Genomic DNA, 23,597 nt, shown 5'->3' with positions numbered 1-23,597 from the left:
GCAAATAGGTTTAACATGGATCACATCAAGGGGTTGAAACAACAATAAGCACATTCATTTTCTATGAAGGATTTGGCAGACAAAAAAAAAACAAATCCTTGGTATGAAAATTTGTAGAGATGGGAAAAATAGAAAATTGGCATTATCTCATGCTAGTTATATTTAGGTGTTGACACATGTCTATATGGAGAATGTCAAAGTTGTCAACACACCTTTGCCTAGTCATTTGGTATTGGCTAAGGAAATGTGTCCAAAGACACAAGAAGAGGAGGGAAAAATGTCCAAGGTACCTTATTCTTCAGTTGTAGGAAGCTTAGTCTATGCTATGGTATGAATTAGGCCGGATTTTGCACATGTAGTGGGAGTCTTTAGTAGGGATATGAGTCGTCATGGAATTGAGCATTAAAATGTAGTCAAATGGGTTCTCAGATATTTGAGAGGTACATCCAATAAATATTTACATTTTGGGGGCTCTGTTATTGATTTACAAGGCTATGTTGACTTAGATTCGGTGAGCAACCTAGATACTAGAGGGAGTACTACATGATATGTATTTAGTATTGGTGGGATAATAGTGAGTTGGGTTTCTCAATTACAAAAGGTGAATGTTTTATCCACTTCAAAGGCATAGTATGTTGATGCTATAGAGGAAGTTAAGGAGATGACATGGGTTCAATCATTCATGAAAGAATTGGGACACCTACAAAGGAACTATTATCTATATACAAATAGCCAGTGTCATTCATCTTGCCAAGGATTCTACTTTACACTCAAAGACAAAACAAATACAATTGCGGTACCACTTCATTCGATCAATTTTAGATGATGGGCGATTAAAGCTAGAAAAGATATATATAGATGATAATCTAACTGATATATTTACCAAGACAGTAACAAGGGAGAAGTTGAACTCCTTTTCAGCTTCAATTGGTCTTCTAGAGTGAGTTTAATAAAAGAACAATTGAGTCTAGGGTGCATCATTCCAGTGGGAACTTCTAGGGTAGTGGTGTGGCTACAAGGTCAGTCTCCAAGTGGGAGGTGGTTTACTTTGGAGCCTAACCATTCCCCAAGTTTGATATTGTTGATATGTGGTGATTGATCAAGAAAATATTGAACACTTTTCATAATTCTTTGATGTTTGGGTCATTGTCTTGAAGAAATTTTATTTTGGTTAACTCATCAAGAATTATTGAGTTGACTAGTCAACCATTTCCCAAGGTTGACCGATCAAGTTTTTTTTAGGGTTAACTTGTTAAGATGAAATAATCTAGCCCTAATTTTGTAAGTAGCAAAAAAGCTTGTATAAAATGGCTTAGGTTTGGGGATTTTATCATGTATGATGATTTACTAGCTTCTTGCGATGGAATTGAGTTACAAAGGATTATAGATAGCAATTAAGTTGTAATCACTAGATAATAAGAATATTAGACTCATTGTTTGGTGTATCCCATGGATTGGGTGAACCATGTCAAATCTTTGTCTCGTGTTCTCTTCTATGTGCTTTGTTCTTTTTTGATATTGGTTATAGTTGTGTGTAATTTTTATTTTGTATCTCTAATCCTAACACAACCAAGGTTCATAGTCGACAATGTCATCCACGTGAGAGGGGTTCCCAAAATGAAATAGGAAAAAAAAATTGGTCAAATTTTGAACATCTAGGTAGAATCCATGTGGGAGCCATGACCTTATGACCCAATTTTGTAACACTTTCGGAAGGGACATGACCAATAAAGTAGCTAATCAAAATAAAATGTTCAAGCCATCCATGGGCTTTGTCAATATCTGACAATAATAAAACAACATCAGGAATGATAAAAACCCTACCTTGTGGAAGACCTTTGAAACAAATTGGTGTGGTTGTTTTCTTTGTAGAGCATTGATCACCTAATACCAAAACTCTACCACCACCAAAAACCATTGAGCCCAGGCTAGTTGCAATCATTAAAAATGGCTTATTAACTCTTGCATAAATATGGCATGAAATGATTACCATAAATATAGTACGAAAACCTAATGATAAACTAGACAATGGAGGCTAACATGGACTTGTAGACTAGTCTTCCAAACCTTCCATCAATATCACATTTGGTTTTTGCATAAGTGGGTCAAATAGATTTTCTTTTCCATTTTATCACTGGTCTTTTCTATTTCAATTTATGGATCAGTATATGGCTTTTTCCAATCTCTTGTAAGCGAGGCTTATTTGGAATGTGTGCACCATTCCTTACACTCCTTGGTGTAAACCAATGCAGAGAAAATATCTTGATTCATGTGATTTTCTACGAATAATGAAAATAGAAAATCCTTCTAGCATTTTAGCTATATAGAATTTAATTAGAGATTGTCAACATTTTATTGTCAAGCCCATAACTTGGAGCATTAATAGTGGCTCTTGTGCTAACTTTCAGGTCTATTCTTGGGAAGGGTACCCATCCCTAGGGAAGATCGCCCTTTGGAAGTATAGAACAATTATAAAACTAAGATAAATGGTAAAAATTGCATTAGTACAAAATGAGAGCATTAATAATAATATGTGTTTCTTTTACATGTAAATAGTTGTGATAAATTTGTATGGCATTGATTTTTCAATTAAAATAGCAACAAAACTAGCGTATTGTCCTTTATACAACTACAACCCATACACATCATTAGAAATCTACGTTGAAACTATGACCCCTTATAGAACACAACACAAGGGTTGTGAAGAGATCAATTTCCTTATGAATCATTTCCTTATGATAAGTAGGAGATATTTTTGACAACTCAAATTGTGATATTACTATAAGGATTCAACCATGTAGTTTTTTTAGTTAAACCCATTGACCTATGTTTGGTTTTGACTCAAAAAACTACACAAATGAATCTTTATAGCAATATTATTTCCTTATATTTATACAACTATTAAAAAAATTATTTTGTAATATAATTTTCTATTATTTTTAAGTATTTATGATTTTTATGTGTATATATATTGTTTTGACTATATAGATGTTTTGAAATTATATAAAAATAAATTTTGATCATAAATAAGTAAACGAATTCAATTAGTAATAATACATCTTGCAATATGTGTAGATAGAAAAATTGATGAGTCTATGATCTCTTTTAACTTCTATCAATATTTTTTTTTCTTGGTAACATATTTAGTTTCATCAATAAGATAAAGTAAGTTTCAAAAAAGAATTCATGTTCTGACACCCCACAAATACTCATACACATCTACCAAACTACCCCTTTCTACTACAAACATTTGTAGATAGATTTGTTAATGAAACCCTAACTCTACACGCTCAATTTACCAACAAAAACAAAGATTGCAACTTGTTCTTCACAACAAAATTGTAGGATTTATGCCCCAAAACACTCCAAACCACCCTCGTTATAGATAAATGGCATGATTATAGTAAGAGATTTAAAGAAAAAATGATTTCCAAAAATGGTGTTAAGAGCACCCAGTTACTAGCATGTTGGCTCCATTTATGCTTGGTGTACATTCACTTTATTAGCTTTCGTGCTTTGCCATGCCTCAAGCTTCACCTTCCCTATGTCATTTTCTTGGAAAACGTCTCCTTCAAGGAATCTCCACCTCAACTAGCCCATCAGTTTTTTTCATCTCTTCAATTCCTTCATCTGATTGTCTTATCATTAGGACCAGCTTCAAAGTTGCACATCCCCTCTAAGCTTCTTTACATCGTTGTTTGTGTTTCTTCCCCTCAAACCTCTAAACAAATGGGAAAATTTTGGTGTCCTCCACTATCTCAACATGCACCAAGTCATCCACAAAGTTTATTCCTAGCCCAAGTACCACTCTCCCTAGAATGACATCCAAATCTCCAAGAAATTATGCGAGCACTATGGTTTGCACCCAATTGCAAACCTCATGCCATTATTATGGAATACAGATACATGTTTGTCATGTGCCATTTTTTTATTTGATTGAACATCTCTCTAGAAGGTAAAGAAAGACTCCATCCTCAAACCACATGCCCAAATTGCTTTTCTTGCAATGAGAATGATGAAGAATTTTATCGACATTTATCAAAATTTTAGGACATCCCCCATAATAAATGTCATGCCCTCTCATTACACCCACTTTTGTTTCATCTTTCATGTTGAATTTAATTCCATGTGCCCATACAGTACCACCAACCTACCTACCACCTTTCTTATTTCCTTTCTTTATTTTTAACGCTAACTTCACTACCTCATAATTTCAAATTTCAATAGTCTTCAATTTGCACTTCCTCTTTAGTTGCAAAAGATAGTATAGCTTCCTTAAGCGTTAATTCACCATCTCTTCTCACATGAGAAATTCTAAAATCACTCTTAAGGGTTAATTCACCATCAATAAGATCTACATAGTTTTGCACATGTGAAGCTTGCAATGTGCCTTTAATGATTGCATTGATAATAATTGGTGTGTCCCATTTAAGACGTAGTTTTAGTGCCCCTAAACTTCTTGTCACTTTAACTACAACCAAGGTTGCCTCTACTTCTGCCATATTGTCGATTCCATCTTCTAGCATTGCCATTCCAATCCTAAACAATAAATCCTGCCCCTAAAGAGTTGAGATTTCCCTTTAAGGCCCCATCGAGATTTGCTTTTCCACCATCCATCCTCTACTTTTGTCCACACAATTGCATCCAACACCATAAGCATTGACTTAACCCAACCAATATATTTTAACATGACTTGTTACATCATCTACATAAAAAAAAACTAGCACAATGATCATCAAATTAATTAAAATACATTTGAAATTGCTTCTTTCTTACAAAATCATAAATATTCCTTTCAGTGATTTATACTTCTTCAACACTTTTGAAGTTAATTATTTTCTTAAAAACCATAAAAACTTCTTAAATCATTTTATTTACAAAGTTATTAAAGCAATAACACTTCAAGTACAATTAAATAACTACTAAATGGTAATAATTAATAAGCATTAAACATTCAAATACATTCAATGAGTAATAATGAATCTTACAATGTGCATTGGACCAAAAAATGAACAAGTATATGATTTGTTTTAAATTTGAAGTTAAAATAATTTGTAACATGATTTATTATATCATGTATCTTGATCACTATAATTATATCTTAAAAATAAATTGTTATTTTTCCTTTTCACAACTCATCCTTTTGCAACATTCTTAAAATACTCATCAATTATGTTGTATGTTTCTAAACGAAAGGGAGCTATATAAAAGAATTGAAGGAAAGGGAAGAGCGAACAAATTATTTTATGCTCTCTTCCTTTACCCCACTTCTTTTATATCCAAGTAGGTCTAGAATTTTCTTTAATTCTTTCACTCTAACGTGGGATCATTGAGTATGATCCCAAATCTTGATGTAAACAAAAGTGCCATAATAGAATCCAAAAACACACAACATAATTATTATGAACTATAGAAAACTAATGACTATTATACTCATCAATATTAACAAAATAAAATAACTTTAAATTTTACTTTTTACAAAATCATCAACATAATCATTTATCCTTCTTATATGGCACTCCCAAAATTATCATCAATATCACTATTTTAATAGGCTTAAAAAATACTACAAAATCATCACAATCATCCCCAACAAAGTTTAATACACAATTTTTTTCCATTATAGAAAATTAGTCATATGACATACTTTGTGACAATCTTAATAAATAAATCTTAATAAATTAAAATAGCTCTAAAATGCTAGTCGCTTACAAAATCATCAAAATCACCCCAATAGAGTTCAAGACACATTTTTTCTTTGAATTACAGAACTTAATCTTCTCCAAACCAACCTTCCAATATTATATCTACAACAACGCCGGCAAACGTCAAACCAGTTTCATCCTAAATTGTTCTATAAATCCAATACAATGGAAATAATAGATCCTACACTCGGCTGAAGGAAAAGAAGGTACAAAAAGGCGAAGCTGGTATCTGCATAAGCTTCATCACAAGGCATTTCCCAGGATTAATGATATCAATCCGGCAGTGAAAATTGTCAATTCAGATTTGTTAACGAGTAGTTATCATTTGCTTTTCAATTTCACCGCCTTTGGAGTGAGGATTAAACGGAACAGCAGAGCTTTGAATCAATGGATGCCAAGCATATGCAAAATGCTTGGTAGGCAGTCAAGGGAAACCTGCCAGACAAAGAGGCGGATGATTAAATTTCATTCCACTCTATGCCACATCTTAATACTAAATTTGCAATTGAATTACCTGAAATCCATTAAGTACTTCGATTTCCCAACTTTTCCAAGAAGCAAAATTGATTGCTTGCCGTTTTCCTGCATAAGGCACCACAGATTACTTGTTTCATTACTCAGATCTTTGAAAAACTCATCCTTTAATTGTTTACTTTACTCCATAATAACATGAAGTACCCGCATGGAGGATAATCAGTTTTGTTGTAATTACCTCCATTGTCAGTTGAAAATTATTAACCGAGGTTCTAATGCGAAGACCCAATCTTCCCCTTTCCCTGAAGTCTAGCTCGTAACGTTTCTTGTCCTGCATGTTAAAAACCCATTTTTCATATCAATTCACTTCTTTAGATACAGTTATTAAATTGTAACTCAAGCTAAAGATGAGAAGAGAGTAATGAGTAAACTTATGGGCCTCCAAAGTTGGGTAGGAAAGCAAAACAAATGAAAAAAACGTTCAACATGGGGTCATCGTGTTTCAAGCTAAGGTTGCCGTTACATCAAAAGATTGACCTCTCAATGCCTAATACAACCACTAGACTTATAGAACACAGGAGATGGTCAAGCCATGTCACAAATGTCTAAGAGGAATGTTGGCGGTGAGTCCAACCCCCCACTCAGAGTTATTCGAGGAGATTCAAATATGTAACCTTGCTACAAGTTAGGGTTGCCATTGCATCAAAAGATTGACTTGTCAATGCCCAATACAACCACTAGACTTATATACCATGTCACAAATCCCAAAGGGAAACGTTGGCAATTAATCCAACAATCCCCCTCCGAAACCAACAATCCACCTTCAACGTTACCCAAAGAGATTTGAATCTGTGACCAAACTCTGATACCACTTGTGACAAGCTAGGGTTATCGTTGCATCAAAAGATTGACCTGTCAATGCCCAAAACCACCACTAGACTTAAAGAACACATGAGACAATTAAACCATGTCACGAATCCCGAAGGATAGCAATGGCAATTAATCCAACACATTAATCTTATTCTATCAGGTGTTGTCATATAATTTATGTCTAACTAGAACAACACAAATTAGGGCTATTGATCTTATTCTGTCAATTGATGCTGTCATATACATTTTAGTCCATCTAGTAAAATAAAAATGCTGTACCCTTGAATTTTCTAGGGCTATCCGGGTCACTTACTTTGTTGAAATATGGAACTTTTGAGCACAGTTGGTGTACTTTGGACATGTTATCTTCCCAATCAGTAGGAAGTCCACTGACATGCTGTATCAAGCACAAAACATACCCATAAGTAAAAAAATGAAGTTGTCTTCACCTGGAATTTCAAAACCACATTGACACAATTTCATTATTTTGGATCAATTAAGTGTTCTTCAAAATTACCTGAGTTGCATTATTCTTTGTTTGTATGGACTGTAGTTTTGGAATGGAGGCTCTCATACTTCTGAAACTTCCAGTCAATGTAGTTACGGTAGGCACAAATCTGAAATAAAGAATTTTACAAGACAGCTAAGATTTATAGGTCATAGTTATCGAACATGCTAATATTTCATGTATCGAAAGAAGATCAAGAATTGAAAGATGTAAACAAAGAAAATTCGATAACCAAAGGTAATATCCAAATTTGAAATCTTACGTTACTACCCCAAGAAGTTGCCTAGAGCCTTTTTCATGACAATCCAAGGTATTCCCCTGCATTTATCATACAAAGAAAAGAAAGAAATGAAGCCATCAAAGATTCAAAACTTGTCAATGGAACTCAGAATGGATCAAAATATGATAGCCAAATGTTGGGCAAAAGAGAACCCTAAACTAAACTTGATCAATGATTCAATACAGAAGAATGATTCAATGCAGAAGCTAGAGAGTTGAATCTAAAACATTTTGTTAGAGTAGAACAAAGAGAATAGGTACGATGCATTGAAAACATTTTGTTAGAGTAGAACAAAGAGAATCAGTACGATGCATTGAGCTTGTAACTTCATTGAAATATCAGCTTTTCACTTGTTACTTCTGGATCAGATTGTGTATATGCAATCTAATCTAGAAATAACAAGTATGAATCGTGGAAATCTGATAGCATTAATATTAAATTTTGTAGACATAAATAAATAATCACATATTATAGCGAACATAACAGTACAGAAATTCACCTGATCCCAAATATGATATCGTGATCCCATAAGATTGGCTGTGACCATTCCTAGATAACCTTCATCTGACTTTGATAAGATACCAAAGAAACTCTGAGCAATAAAGAACTCTGATCGTCCACCTCTTCTCCTGTGACGAGCAACAGCAAGTTTCCTATCCTGCCTCCCATGCCCTTCCTGTAAAAAGTATTGATATTCTTAAAAAATGCTTTTACTGTCAAAAGCTAAGTCACAAGGTCCGAATTCAATTTTGTCAATCATAAAATTCGAATGGAATTCGGCAAGGATAAAAATTTGAAAAAAAGCATATAGATGTATTTTCACATGCCCCTTCAAAACATCCCTTTGCCAGCGGTGACTATTCTCTTCGAGAATATCATGGTATATACAAGCCATTGCAAGGCCATAAAGCTTCCACTAATTGAAGGGCTTAGTCAAAACACGATGGACATTGATCATCAACATTAAGGTCACGTTTGATGAAGCTATGTGAAAAAGAAAGGTAAAACATGAATAACCATTATTTTTGAAAAATTGAAAATTCAACTAAGAGCTTCCGTTGGATCAGTCTGTTATTAGTCTGCAAAGTAGCTGAAAGTTGCTGAATTCACAACATTCCAACCTTCTTCACCATTTGTCAAAAAAAAAAGATTTTAAAGACTGTCATTTCTCAACCTCATGATATTTCACGTGAAAAAAGCTTGGACATTGTAAAAGGAATTGACAAAATGTAGAATATTAGAGATGAAACATACATTTGTATATAGAGAATAGACTGAAGCATGGTCAAGTTCTTCTGAGCGTTCTCTCACAATAAAGCATGTACAACGACCAATATCAGGAGGAAGTGGCCTACATAACAAAGACCTGCAAAAACAAACACAGAACATGATTTCAGTATTCTCCTAAGGTAGAAGCCCATATCAATGCTCCATAATAGAAGCCCATGAACACTCTTGAAAGTTTCTCTAATCCCATTACTCATTACTTCATCAAGCCAGTGGAACCCAATGAATAGCATCAACCCAATTTGCAATGCTTGGAATGACATCATCCTGAAGCCGGCTTGTGTGAATGAAAGAAGACAGCATTGTCAACATACTCTGATCAAAATACTACCCTTTCATGGAGCAACAAGAACTAGATTTACTTGGACCCAATCAACCAAGGATTAACACAAAACACTATCTCAACAACACGAGAATAAACCAATATTCAATACTTGCACCAAAGTACTCCTTACCCAAAGAGTGTAATACTTAAAGAAACAAATTGTAGAAGTACTCAATTAGATGTTTATTCTCTCTTCTGGGATCGATTGTGGGATAGTTTTTAGCATCAATATTTCGGATCATACTCCATGATCCCTCATCAAGGTGCAGGAAAGCAAAGGAACTAAGAATGGATAATGAGGTATAATCCAAAACATTGATGCTAAAAACTATCAGACGATTGCACAAGAGAAAATAAACATCTAGTATGGATTGTGGAAATCTGATGAACTTGGTACCCAATTAACCAAGGATTGTCACAAACCAGTAACTCAAGAATACAAGATAAAATCAAAATCCAATACCAGCACCAACATACCCCTTACACCCTACTTGCTAGAACCAAAGGAAATGGCATTACCCACATCTCCCATTAACACTAACTCGACAACCAACCAACTTCTTTGGTTTCTGACTCGACTGTGTGATAGTTTTCAGCAACAACGTTTCAGATCATTCTACACGATCCCTCAAGATGCAGGAGAGCAAAGGAATTGAAAATGGATCACGAGGCACTATCCAAAACGATGATGCTAAAAACTACCAAACAATCGATCCCAGAAGAAAAAATAAACATCTTCTATGAATTGTAGAAATCTCATGAACTTCCTACCAAATTAACCAAGGATTGTCAAACCAAAATGCAATACATGCACTAACATACCCCTTAAACCCTACTTGCGAGAACCAAAGAAAATGACATTACACACATCCCCCATTAAAACTACTATGAAAACCAGCTGTTCAGAAAAACAAAATAGTAGAGTAACCTGTTTGGAAGGGTAGACCACGAAGGAGCCGGAGCAGCTTCAGCATCATCCCAAACATGCAAACATTGGGTGTTATTGGGCGTCATGGGAGGCTTGAAACGCCCAATGATCGAATCCGGCTCATTCATTTGTAAACAAACTTGAAGCGAAGTGTCAGCAGTATCTACTGGAGCAGAACGAGAATGAGAGCGCAAAGCAATTTTATCACGACTATGAAACCCACTTCTGCCCTGCCTCCTCCCCTTTCTCAGGGGCGATTTTCCCTCCAAAGGTCGAATCTTGGCGAGGTTTTCATTAAACAAGCCGTCATTTTCCCTATCACACAACACGGCCGTCCCACCACAGAGATGCAGATTGAGATTTCCAGATGAAATGTTTCGGCTTCTCTCGTGTTTTAACTCCGTCAGAGGATTCACATATAACGACTTATATGCAGTGGATTTCTTCAATCTCGGCATGCTAAACAACGGGTAAAATACAAACTAAGCTCTGCCTCTATTTGAAATCACTTGAATGGATACCCAATCCAACAAGCTCTGTGAATTCTTCTTCTGCAAATCCCCCACCGCTAACGATAAAAGGCTTGGATTTTCCTTTTGCAGGAGGATAAATTTCAAACTGCTAAACGACGGAGCCGCCGTATGAAAAACTGGATTTTTATGCTCAAAAGTCCAAAAGCTTGAGGTGAAATTGATTCCAGTGGTTCATATAAATCATAGACGGGACAGCATATCTCACCTTGATCGACACGCTTATTGAAAAGGCCAAATCTTTCATCGATGCATCTGCACGCCGGGCCGGCAAATACTTGAAAATGAAGTAGACATCATAGCTACATAGGTCCCCCCACCCGCCGGAGAATTTCGATACTACTTTATCGGCCAAACTTTCCTCGTTCAAATTTTAAACGTTGAAACGCTATATTATTCTTTTGTTAAATGTAACCGTTACACTTAATAATGGTTTCAAATTTCAAATTTATCCAAGGAATAGGTGGCCTTAACCATGCTTACTAGCCAAGGCAGGAATACTTATGCATTTATGTCAGTCCAAATATGACATTAACACTAACCAATCAAATTCAAGAATTTAAAAGATTATATGAGGTTTCAAATGTTTATATCTTTTTCTAATTTTTTATTATTTTATAAATCAGATTTTACATCTATTCTATTGGTCTATACTATTTTTAGTGAGGAAGAAAAAAAAAAATTCAACAAAAAATACAAATATTTTCTAACAACTTCATCTTGCATTAATGAATGTATTAATTATAACTTTATCTTTTCCACATTTGTGACAAGTTGATAAGATGTTATTTTTTCAATCATTTTATCTTCCACCTCTCACAATATGTCTAATCAATATTAATTATCACAATCTATTAAATATTTTTAATTTCTTATTTTAAATATATTTATTATTAGGTTTACATTGATGTTTATTTTTGACTATTTGATATAACTTGTTCCTAAAACTTCATATAATACATAAGTTCAAATTATATATATATATATATATATATATATATATATATATATATATATATATATATATATATATATATATATATATATATATATATATGTCTTTTTAATATAATTTCAATATGTTATATCTTTGTTATAATTTCAATATGTTATATCTTTGTTATAATTTCAATATGTTATATAATTTCAAATAATATTATTTTTTAATTATATTTTATAATAGTGTTTGTAATATGTATAATTGTGCTATCAAATTTCTGGATTTGATTGTGTATAATTTTTTTTACATCAACGTTTCGGATCATACTACATGATCCATCATCAGGATGCTAGAGAGAAAAGAGAACATGAAAAATTAGAATACAGATCCAACCAGCTGAAGAAATAGAAGGGAGGGGGAAGGGGAGGAGAAGAAATATAATTGTCCTCTCTCCTCCCCTTCCCCCTCCCTTCTATTTCTTCAGCTGGTTGGATCTGCATTCTAATTTTTCATGTTCTCTTTTCTCTCTAGCATCCTTATGATGGATCATGTAGTATGATCCGAAACATTGATGTAAAAAAATTATACACAATCAAATCCAGAAATTTGATAGCACATTAGCATGGATTGTGGAAATCTAATAGATCTCATATGTATAATTGATAAGTGTTACAATTTTTAAATTATATTATTTATTATTATTATTATTATTTATTTAAACAATTTATCATTTAGTTTAAATACATTTAAAACTTAAATATATATTTTAATATTAAATTAATAATTATATTTTATATCAAAAAACATACTAAAATAATAACCACAAAATAGAAATAATTCAATTTTAAAAGATATGTAAATTATTATTAGGTTTTTATAAATCATGTATTAAAATTAAATAGTTATATTTTATTTTTTATTTATTACATCATATTTATTCATCAACACCAAATTTATATGTATTACATCTATTTATTATTTACAAATGTACATATTAAATTATATAGATATTATTTCATAATTAAAAATTACTTAATTTTATGAAAAATTTGGAAATACAAAATATTAAATAGCAAACTTTCTCTAATTGTGTAAAATTAAACAATTAGTTTTACTTATAAAATATTTTTATATTTCAATACATTTCATTTTTTCTTATAGAAATGTGAGTTTTAATATAAAAATTAAATTCTTAGTTTGTTTATATCTTTTTCTAATTTTTTTTAATTTTATAAATCAGATTTTTCATCCATTCTATTGGTCTATACTATTTTTAGTGGGGGAGAAAATTTATTAGTCCCTGCCTTATAAGGCAGGGAACTAATGTTCCCACTTGACCCCCCCTCTCGAGCGCATTAATTTTTCGATCGCATAATATATAGTTTTCCACTAAGGTTTGAGGCATAATATTATTTAATTCATTTAACAGATTTAATTTCTAAAATGCGATTGGTTGTAAATCAATTTCCTAGGCGAAAAATGAAATTTTCAAATAGGAAAAAAGCAAAAATGGAGCTATGAACAAGCATTTAATAATTGTCACTTTCGTCAAACTCTGTACCTATGTGACGAGACGGCAATGGTGGTGGCTTTTTTCGGCACGCAATTTCATACCAACGTTGTCAGGGTCCTTTTCTCAGACGGATATGGGGAGATAAAGGACTGGTCGGAGGAGCATGAAAAATCTCTAGAAAACTCTCATTGCTCACATCCACTGCAGTCGAAATCTCTCGCCACGTAAGTGTAAACAAAGTCCATTCGATTAAGTGTCTCGCTGCCTCGACTATAACCAAATATCCGAATATGCAGATTTTACTGTCCAAACTATGAATACAACAAATTATTCTCCTAACCCATGTAGTTAGGCAAACATGCAACAATAATAATGATACTCAACTTCACTAACATATATAAAGAAACTCAAAGGACCATCATAGCCATGAATCCAAGGAGAAGATGCGCATTAATGAATGTATTAATTATAACTTTATCTTTTCCACATTTGTGACAAGTTGATAAGATTTTATTTTTTCAATCATTTTATCTTCCACCTCACACAATATGTCTAATCAATATTAATTATCACAATCTATTAAATATTTTTAATTTCTTATTTGAAATATATTTATTATTAGTTTTACATTGATGTTTATTTTTGACTATTTGATATAACTTGTTCCTAAAACTTCATATAATACATAAGTTCAAATTATACTCCTGTGTGTGTGTGTGTGTGTGTGTGTGTGTGTGTTTTTAATATAATTTCAATATGTTATATCTTGGTATTTGAATTTCTAATTTTTTAAAACTTTGCTTTTTTAATAAAATTTGTTAAATTATTACTATTATTTTACTTTTATAAAAATAAATCAAACAATATTATCTTTTAATTATATTTTATAATAGTGTTTGTAATATGTATAATTGATAAGTGTTACAATTTTTAAATTATATTATTTATTATTATTATTATTATTTATTTAAACAATTTATCATTTAGTTTAAATATAAAGAAAACTTAAATATATATTTTAATATTAAATTAATAATTATATTTTATATCAAAAAACATACTAAAAAAATAACCACAAAATAGAAATAATTCAATTTTAAAATATATATAAATTATTATTAGGTTTTTATAAACCATGTATTAAAATTAAATAGTTATATTTTATTTTTTATTTATTACATCAAATTTATTCATCGACATCAAATTTATATGTATTACATCTATTTATTATTTACAAATGTACATATTAAATTATATAAATATTATTTCATAATTAAAAATTACTTAGTATTATGAAAAAATTGGAAATACAAAATATTAAATAGCAAACTTTCTCTAATTGTATAAAATTAAACAATTAGTTTTACTTATAAAATATTTTTATATTTCAATACATTTCATTTTTTCTTATAGAAATGTGAGTTTTAATATAAAAATCAAATTCTTAGTTTGTTTATATCTTTTTCTAATTTTTCATTATTTTATAAATCAGATTTTTCATCCATTCTATTGGTTTATACTATTTTTAGTGGGGGAGAAAATTTATTTTCTTATACAAATATTTTCTAACAACTTCATCTTGCATTAATGAATGTATTAATTATAATTTTATCTTTTCCACATTTGTAACAAGTTGATAAGATTTTATTTTTTCAATCATTTTATCTTCCACCTCACACAATATGTCTAATCAATATTAATTATCACAATCTATTAAATATTTTTAATTTCTTATTTTAAATATATTTATTATTAGTTTTACATTGATGTTTATTTTTGACTATTTGATATAACTTGTTCCTAAAACTTCATATAATACATAAGTTCATTTTATACTCCTATATATATATGTCTTTTTAATATAATTTCAATATGTTATATCTTTGTATTTGAATTTCTAATTTTTTTAAACTTTGTTTTTTTAATAAAAGTAGTTAAATTATTACTATTATTTTACTTTTATAAAAATAAATCAAATAATACTATTTTTTAATTATATTTTATAATAGTGTTTGTAATATGTATAATTGATAAGTGTTACAATTTTTAAATTATATTATTTATTATTATTATTTATTTATTTAAACAATTTCTCATTTAGTTTAAATACATTTAAAACTTAAATATATATTTTAATATTAAATTAGTAATTATATTTTATCTCAAAAAACATACTAAAGAAATAACCACAAAATAGAAATAGTTCAATTTTAAAAGATATATAAATTATTATTAGGTTTTTATAAATCATGTATTAAAATTAAATAGTTATATTTTATTTTTTATTTATTACATCATATTTATTCATCAACATCAAATTTATATGTATTACATATTTTTATTATTTACAAATGTACATATTAAATTAAATATAGATATTATTTCATAATTAAAAATTACTTAATTTTATGAAAAATTTGGAAATACAAAATATTAAATAGCAAACCTTCTCTAATTGTGTAAAATTAAACAATTAGTTTTACTTATAAAATATTTTTATATTTCAATACATTTCATTTATTCTTATAGAAATGTGAGTTTTAATATTAAAATTAAATTCTTTGTTTGTTTATATCTTTTTCTAATTTTTCATTATTTTATAAATCAGATTTTTCATCCATTCTATTGGTCTATACTATTTTTAGTGAGGGAGAAAATTTATTTTCTAATACAAATATTTTCTAACAACTTCATCTTGTAGTAATGAATGTATTAATTATAACTTTATCTTTTCCACATTTGTGACAAGTTGATAAGATTTTATTTTTTCAATCATTTTATCTTCCACCTCACACAATATGTCTAACCAATATTAATTATCACAATCTGTTAAATATTTTTAATTTCTTATTTTAAATATATTTATTATTAGTTTTACATTGATGTTTATTTTTGACTATTTGATATAACTTGTTCCTAAAACTTCATATATATATATATATATAATTTCAATATGTTATATCTTTGTATTTGAATTTCTAATTTTTTAAAACTTTTATTTTTTAATAAAAGTAGTTAAATTATTAATATTATTTTACTTTTATAAAAATAAATCAAACAATATTATTTTTTAATTATATTTTATAATAGTGTTTGTAACATGTATAATTGATAAGTGTTACAATTTAAACAATTTATCATTTAGTTTAAATACATTTAAAACTTAAATGTATATTTTAATATTAAATTTAAAATTATATTTTATATCAAAAACCATACTAAAGAAATAACCACAAAATAGAAATAATTCAATTTTAAAAGATATATAAATTATTATTAGATTTTTATAAACCATGTATAAAAATTAAATAGTTATATTTTATTTTTTATTTGTTACATCATATTTATTCACTAATATCAAATTTATATGTATTACATCTATTTATTATTTACAAATGTACATTTTATATTATATAGATATTATTTCATAATTAAAAATTACTTGATTTTATGAAAAAATTGGAAATACAAAATATTAAATAGCAAACCTTCTCTAATTGTGTAAAATTAAACAATTATTTTTACTTATAAAATATTTTCATATTTCAATACATTTCATTTTTTCTTATAGAAATGTGAGTTTTAATATAAATATACATATTAAATTATATAAATATTATTTCATAATTAAAAATTACTTAATTTTATGAAAAATTTGTAAATACAAAATATTAAATAGCAAACCTTCTCTAATTGTGTAAAATTAAACAATTAGTTTTACTTATAAAATATTTTTATATTTCAATACATTTCATTTTTTCTTATAGAAATGTGAGTTTTAATATAAAAATTAAATTCTTAGTTTCATTAATTAAAATATAATATATTTTAATTTTTTACTATAACCATGATTTTATTTTGACTATAAAATATGAGCAATCCTATTAGATCACAAGTGCATTTCTACACAAAAATTAATGCATTCATAATGTTAATTTAGATTCTCGCTCATCTACACCTCTACAACCATTATGCGTTAGGCAGGAACTTGTTCAAATCCTAATTTTTTTTATTAGTTGAAAAAATATTCAAAGGTATTAGGAAATAGTTTAGGTTTCAGAGATTGATCTTTTGTTTCCACATAATGAACCTTGGACATATGGGAAGAGTCTAAAGTCTTAACACATTACAGGGTTGCTTAAAGGTTGATAGGATAGTTTAGATATGTATCTAGTTATTTTGTAATATTATTATTAAAAGTACTTAGATATGTATGTAGTTATTTTGTAACACTGTTGAGATTTTTTTAATATTCAATTTAAATAGAGCTAATGCATTTTTAAATTTAATTATTTAGACAAAAATTATTCTTCAAATGATATGAGAATCAACTAAAGAGTTGGAGTTACAATGTGTATAGACCATAGGATGGGTAGAGTGAAGAATATAAGCCATAGACTTTTGTTAAAAGAAGTAAAGTAAACTAACTTGGCCTTGAGTGAGCTTCCTTCCATGGTTTTGTTGAAGGTGCTAATTTTTGTAAGGTGGGGAAGAGTGAGGCACATATACTACTATTTTTTATTAATTAGTAAAAGTATTCAAAGATATTAGGAAATAATATAGGGTATTCCTGTAAGATTGGTCTTTAGTTTCTTCATAGTGAGCCTTGGACATATATGGGACGAATCTAAAGTCTTAGAATGACCACACTAACTTTGAATTACAAGGTTGCTTCTAATTGATATGACTATTTGGATATGTATCTAACATTATTAATAGGACTTTTATATGTATATCTAGTTATTTTGTGACACTATTAGGTATTTTTTAATTATCAATTTAGGTAGAGACAGTGCATTTTTTAATTTAATTATTTAAGGGAAAAAAATTCAAATGACATGAGAATAAAAGCGTGAAACATATGGAAAACCTAAACAATGGGAGTTACAATGAATATTGATCACACAGTGGGTGGAATGAGTAGAATAGAAGCCATAAGCTTTTGTTAAAAGAAGTCATACGCACTAATTTGGCCTTGAGTGAGCTTCCTTCCATGGTTTTTTTGAAGGTGTTACTTGTTGTAAGGTAGGGAAGAGTGAAGCACATATAGGAATTAATGGTGGTGATTAAAAGAGATCATAGAAAGTATTTAAATATTAGGAAATATTGTCTTATTAGTCAAAAACTTTATATCTATGTTTTTAAATTCATTTCATGAAGTGTTGAAATGATAGGAATATGCATATGTATCTATACATGTCATAAAAAATTTAGGTGCATTTTATTAGTTTAATTTAGGCAAATATGATGGATTCGTCAAATTTTTTTTATTTTTTTTTAAAGATATTTTTGAAATGGCATATTGTGAATCAAAGGGAGAAACATATAGGAAAACTAAAGAGTTGGAGGAAATATGTACATAGAGCATTGGGTGGGTGGAGTGAAGAGGAGAGAAGTCTTACACTTTGTTAAAATAAGTAATGCTAACTAGTTTCAAGTTTTTTATCCATGACTTTCTTGAAGGTGTTACTAGTTGTAAGGTGGGGAAGAGTGAAGTGCATCTAGGAATTAATTGGGATATTTAAAATAAATTGTAAGAATATTAAAAACCCTAGTCTTAATCATTCATTTTCTTCATGATGCCAATTCATCTCACATTAGATATATCTAAAGGACTCCAATGTGCATTAAAAGTTCATTTATAAAATATTATGGACATCTAAACTAGATTATACATCTATATTATCCAAAAGAAGATATTAGTGAGTGGAGGTATACATTTTAAAACATATACTCTCTTAGGTGAGTCCATGATTATGACTAGAGGTTGCAAATCTCTTGTATGATGGTTGTAGAGGATATGATTGAAACAATAAACTTAGTCTTATTATAGGTTGCAACCCATCCAATAGCAATGGGCAATGTGAATAAGGTACCTATTAGTTCTAAATTAAATATGAATTTAAGAGGTGTGGTTAAGCTAGAATGAGAGGTATTGGTGGTAATGAAAGAGGTCATAGCAATACTAAAATTTGTAGATTCTATCCTTTATCTACTTCATGATGTTGATGTATTTCACATTAGATGTCCTTTAAGAGACTCCAATTTATGTAAGAAACCATTTCCAAATGAATAATTAATGTTCACCACTACTAATTCATTGTTATTCTAAATTTAATAACAATGTATACATCGTCTATTATTAAAATGAAATAAAATTATACATCTATGAGTGTTTTACACAAGAAAAATAATTGAAACAAGGGGGATTGGGTTGACCTCATATAAAAAACCTCAAGCCTAAATACTTTTTCGAATAGGTTCACCCCAATTGCAAGACTCATAGTTGAAGAACCAAGGATTAGAAGACCTAGATAGGCAATAACATCGATTTCTTAAGAGGCACCTTATTTTTTCTACAATACTATAAGGTTGTTATAACATTTAACCTATCATAATCTAGTTTCTTATTTGTTTTTTTTATTGTCACTTTGTTATTTTGATGCTACATTTGTTTCTCTTTCCCCCTTGGTTGTACTATTCTCGTGTAGAGATTATTTTGCTAATATTTTGTTTGTTTGTTTTTTTTTACATATTTTTCCATTTCCTAGCTTTTTCATGTAAAGTTGATATTGCAACTTGCAAATCTAATTTGGTTGAAAATTCTACTTGTTAGAATTTTTTCCCTTTGTTTACATACTTACCTTATAAGGAACATGTAGTGTTGATAAATGCCTTTGGGATATGTGTTTAATTATGAAAGTTATGATCTCTTTGGTTGGTCTTTTGGATGGATTGATTGAACCATGATGAGTTGAAATCAAACAATAAGAATGTAGTATATGATAATGATGCGATATTGTTATCAATTTTTCCTAGCTCAAACAAAGTTCTAGATATGCTCAATGGATGTTTCTAACTCTTGGATAAATCCTTAGATGATTTATTTAAATTAATGTTTGTTCCTAAATACATCATCCTAGTGTCTATTTTGGAATGAATTGTACTTTAATCACCTCACAAGTTCTAGTCAAAATATAAGCTTATGTTTATAATTTAAAATTTGAGCATGGAGATGATCAAGATTATTTATTGACATGTAACAAACAATTTAGATCTAGAAATTGGGATTTTTTTTTAGGGATGAATGACAATGGGGTTGGAATTGGATAGTGTTGTTTACCAACTACCATGCACAATAAATCATCTTATACAATAGTTGATACATACAAAATAATGTAGCCAAGATATCAAAGCATAAATGGAAAGGGTAAGTGTATACGACACAATTTCAAATAAGTTCAAATGGAATAATGAGGAATTAGAAATTGGTAAAATCCTAGAATTTAATAGTTTCATTGTAGAGATTTATGAGAAAAGGAGTAGTAAAAGGAAATAAGATTAATAAAAGTTTGGCCTATCAATGGGATTCCTAGAGTTCATCCTTCTCCAACTTGTATAGCTTAAGAATTCTAGGAAAATATTGAAGAAGGATGGATGAATTTCAACTTTGATGGTACTTCATAGGGAAATTTAGGTCCTTTGCATGTGGTTGTGTAGAAAGATATGGTGGGGGGAACATTATAGCAATAAAATCCAAATTTCGGCAGATGAAGCCAATAAGCATTATTTTTACGCAATGACAATTGCAAAAATTTGAGACAAATTCCTCTCTTGAAAAGTTGAAGGAATCAACTCCAAGGTTTCTTTAGGTTGTGGGTCAACCACTTGAGTATCTTAATAGGAGATAAATGTGAACGTTCAAAAGGAGGCCTTTTTTGGTTAGATGTTCATGAGATCACTAAAATCTTTAAAAACTGCAAAAGATAATAATTTCTAATATTTTTGTATTTTCTTTTTTCAATAAATGCAATATTAATGTGCAACTAATGTGGTTTTTTGAATTAATCTAATTTGTAAATAAATTAGGGAAACAAGAGATGAAAGAAATTTATTGAAATTATAGAAATCTAAATAGAGTAGATAGCAAACATTTTTATAAAGCCCTTGCCAAAGGATACATTTGAGTACTTGAGACCTGTATGCTTGAGGTTCGCCCCAACCTACTTTTGAGTAGTTGATGCAAAAATTACATTAGTACATTGGTAGCATAGTAGTATTCATTATTTGGACTAGATGCTCGATGCTTCCTCCATGGGGAAGTATCTATATTTGAGATCATGAATGACTCTTGGTAACTAGTATTTAATAGTGTCTTTGAATACTTGATTTTATTGAAAATCTTATGCAGCAAAATTGACATAATGATGCATTTGTAATTAATGTCAATGGGTAGAGAAGCACATGAAAAACATCTTTTGGTATGCATATTTGCAATATCTAATGAGGGAGAGAAGCACATATTTTCTTATGTATGTTTGAGTGAGAGTAGTAGTATGGGGACAATAATACACAAAATATCATTGTGTTTCATTGCTGTCGATGAGGTAGAAATATTCCTAAGGGAGACAGATATGATTGATGAAGAGGATTTGAAAAGGACTGATGAAGAGGATTTGTAGATTGGATTGATGATGAGGATTTGAAAATGATTGATGAAGAGGATTTGTAGATTGAATTATGATGAGGATTGGAGATAAAATTGAGCTTGACTGATTTTTGTGTGTGGTTAAGTGATTCTGAGAAGATTTTAGTGTGTGTCATCAACATTGGAAGTAGATTTGTGAGCAACCAAGTAAAATATAGTTTCGTGTGATCAAACCCTAATTTCAATTATGGTATCCAACTCATTAGTTGTAGAGAAGAAGATGGAATCAAAGGTTAGTACTATTGAATTGGTTAGAAATAAAGTATGTAAATCACCCAAATTCAAGGCATACCCTAAGATTGTGGCAAAGGGAGATTTTTTGAATGCCCTATCTTTGATCTTTTTGAAAGTTATATTGATTCCTAATGTGAGATCATGCTAGATGTGCAAGATTGGTGATTTTGGCAATTTCAAACTGAGAAGTTCATATGAGAAGTTGTGTACAGATGGAATATTGAAGGATGAACACAAGTGTACACTACTAAGAAAAGGTTTACACGTGTTGAACTCCTTAATGGTTTTCAAGATTGATTGGATAAAGATTGTGCTGAGCCAAGTTCATGAAATGAAGTTATGACTGGAAGGAGAACCAATTGAGATTACTAGGTAGATCACTCATCGTGTCACTCGCTATCCTGTTATAGACAAGGTCAAAACTATTTGATGCCAGAGAAAGGAAGTTATTGAGTCAAATACATTGGCACAATGAAACAAACAAGAAATGACAATATCAACCATTATAGATGCAAACATTGATTTATTTTTTAGAGTTATTACACACAAGTTTTACCAATATAGCCAATAGGAAAATGTTACTTGCTTGATTGTGGATGTTGCTTGGGAGATAGTGAAGAAAGATCATAGTTATGATCTAACTAACCTATAACTCAAGCAATTGGCCAAGAATTTGGAGAGCATAAGGCAAACAATAGTATGTATAAGTTTGGCACTCTATTTGTTTGCATTTTCTTTTATGTAAAAAATTATTTCCCTAATATATAAAATGTAACCCAGAGCAAGAAAAATCTTCTCACGTGCAATAAGTAAATGAGTTTATTAATCATTTGGGTGATAATTTTGAAAAATTCATAGATGGATATTATGAGGAGTTTAAGTAGAAGATGAAGAAAAGGACAAGAATCTCCCAATCCTTAGTTGACAAATACTATGATGATATATGTTTCATAGTTGATATAGATAGAATATATGTACAAGAAGTTATACCGTGAATAACATGGTTAAGACCATCAAGTTATGAAATCAACATTGATAAGGCTACCGTAACCATTAAAGCACTTTTGGATGAACCTAATGATAAATATGCCAAACCATTCAGTAGATATGAGATTGCCAAGGTAAGAATCACAATGCAATTAAATAATCCTAAGGTAAACAAGAAAAGGAAAGGCGTGATAGAAAGTTTGGAAAGAGCACTTGGAGAAGGTGTTGAAAAAGAAAAATCATTGTAGATCACAGAGAGAAAAGGAGAAGACAAGTCAAGTGATGAAGAGGAAGGTAATGAAGAAGAAGATATTGAAGGTAAAGGGAAATAAATAGCTTCTGTCGAGCCATATGTAGAAGAACGTCACAAAACCTACCCCTATAACCCAAAGAGTTACAAGGAAAAGGACAAGAGAATCTATTGCAAAAGTGGTCGAGCCTCATAGAGGAGTTGTTAAAGTCATTAAGCCTACTCAAGGGAAGATCTTATTAAAAAGGAAAGGTATTATAGAGGAGGCCACACTGAGA

At 29.9% G+C, this 23,597-nt stretch overlaps 1 protein-coding gene across 1 annotated transcript; it reads right to left on the bottom strand.

Annotated features, from left to right (window-relative positions):
• Positions 1-5,663: 5,663 nt before the first annotated feature.
• TLP8 (tubby like protein 8) lies at positions 5,664-11,274 on the bottom strand. Its single transcript, XM_089820273.1, has 9 exons — positions 10,378-11,274; positions 9,092-9,203; positions 8,337-8,513; positions 7,820-7,875; positions 7,567-7,666; positions 7,363-7,446; positions 6,418-6,510; positions 6,220-6,287; positions 5,664-6,140 (listed from the first exon to the last, which is right to left on the bottom strand). Exons 1-9 carry the CDS (start codon positions 10,833-10,835, stop codon positions 6,065-6,067), a joined length of 1,224 nt encoding a protein of 407 aa, XP_089676399.1. The 5' UTR covers positions 10,836-11,274; the 3' UTR covers positions 5,664-6,064.
• Between the last annotated feature and the right edge of the window lie 12,323 nt (positions 11,275-23,597).

The sequence above is a fragment of the Cupressus sempervirens genome, chromosome 3, assembly GCF_028749045.1.
Source record: "Cupressus sempervirens isolate cs-2001-9-10 chromosome 3, ASM2874904v1, whole genome shotgun sequence".
In the NCBI taxonomy this organism is placed as follows: domain Eukaryota; kingdom Viridiplantae; phylum Streptophyta; class Pinopsida; order Cupressales; family Cupressaceae; genus Cupressus; species Cupressus sempervirens.
This window is presented reverse-complemented; position numbering and strand designations above follow the sequence as displayed.

Coding starts and splice junctions, on each gene's coding strand:
- TLP8 (XM_089820273.1), bottom strand. CDS start 10,835: ATGCCGAGATTGAAGAAATCCACTGCATATAAGTCGTTATATGTGAAT. Junction 9,204..10,377: donor TGGTCTACCCTTCCAAACAG/GTTACTCTACTA, acceptor TTGTTTTTGCAG/GTCTTTGTTATGTAGGCCAC. Junction 7,667..7,819: donor CAACTTCTTGGGGTAGTAAC/GTAAGATTTCAA, acceptor TCTTTATTTCAG/ATTTGTGCCTACCGTAACTA.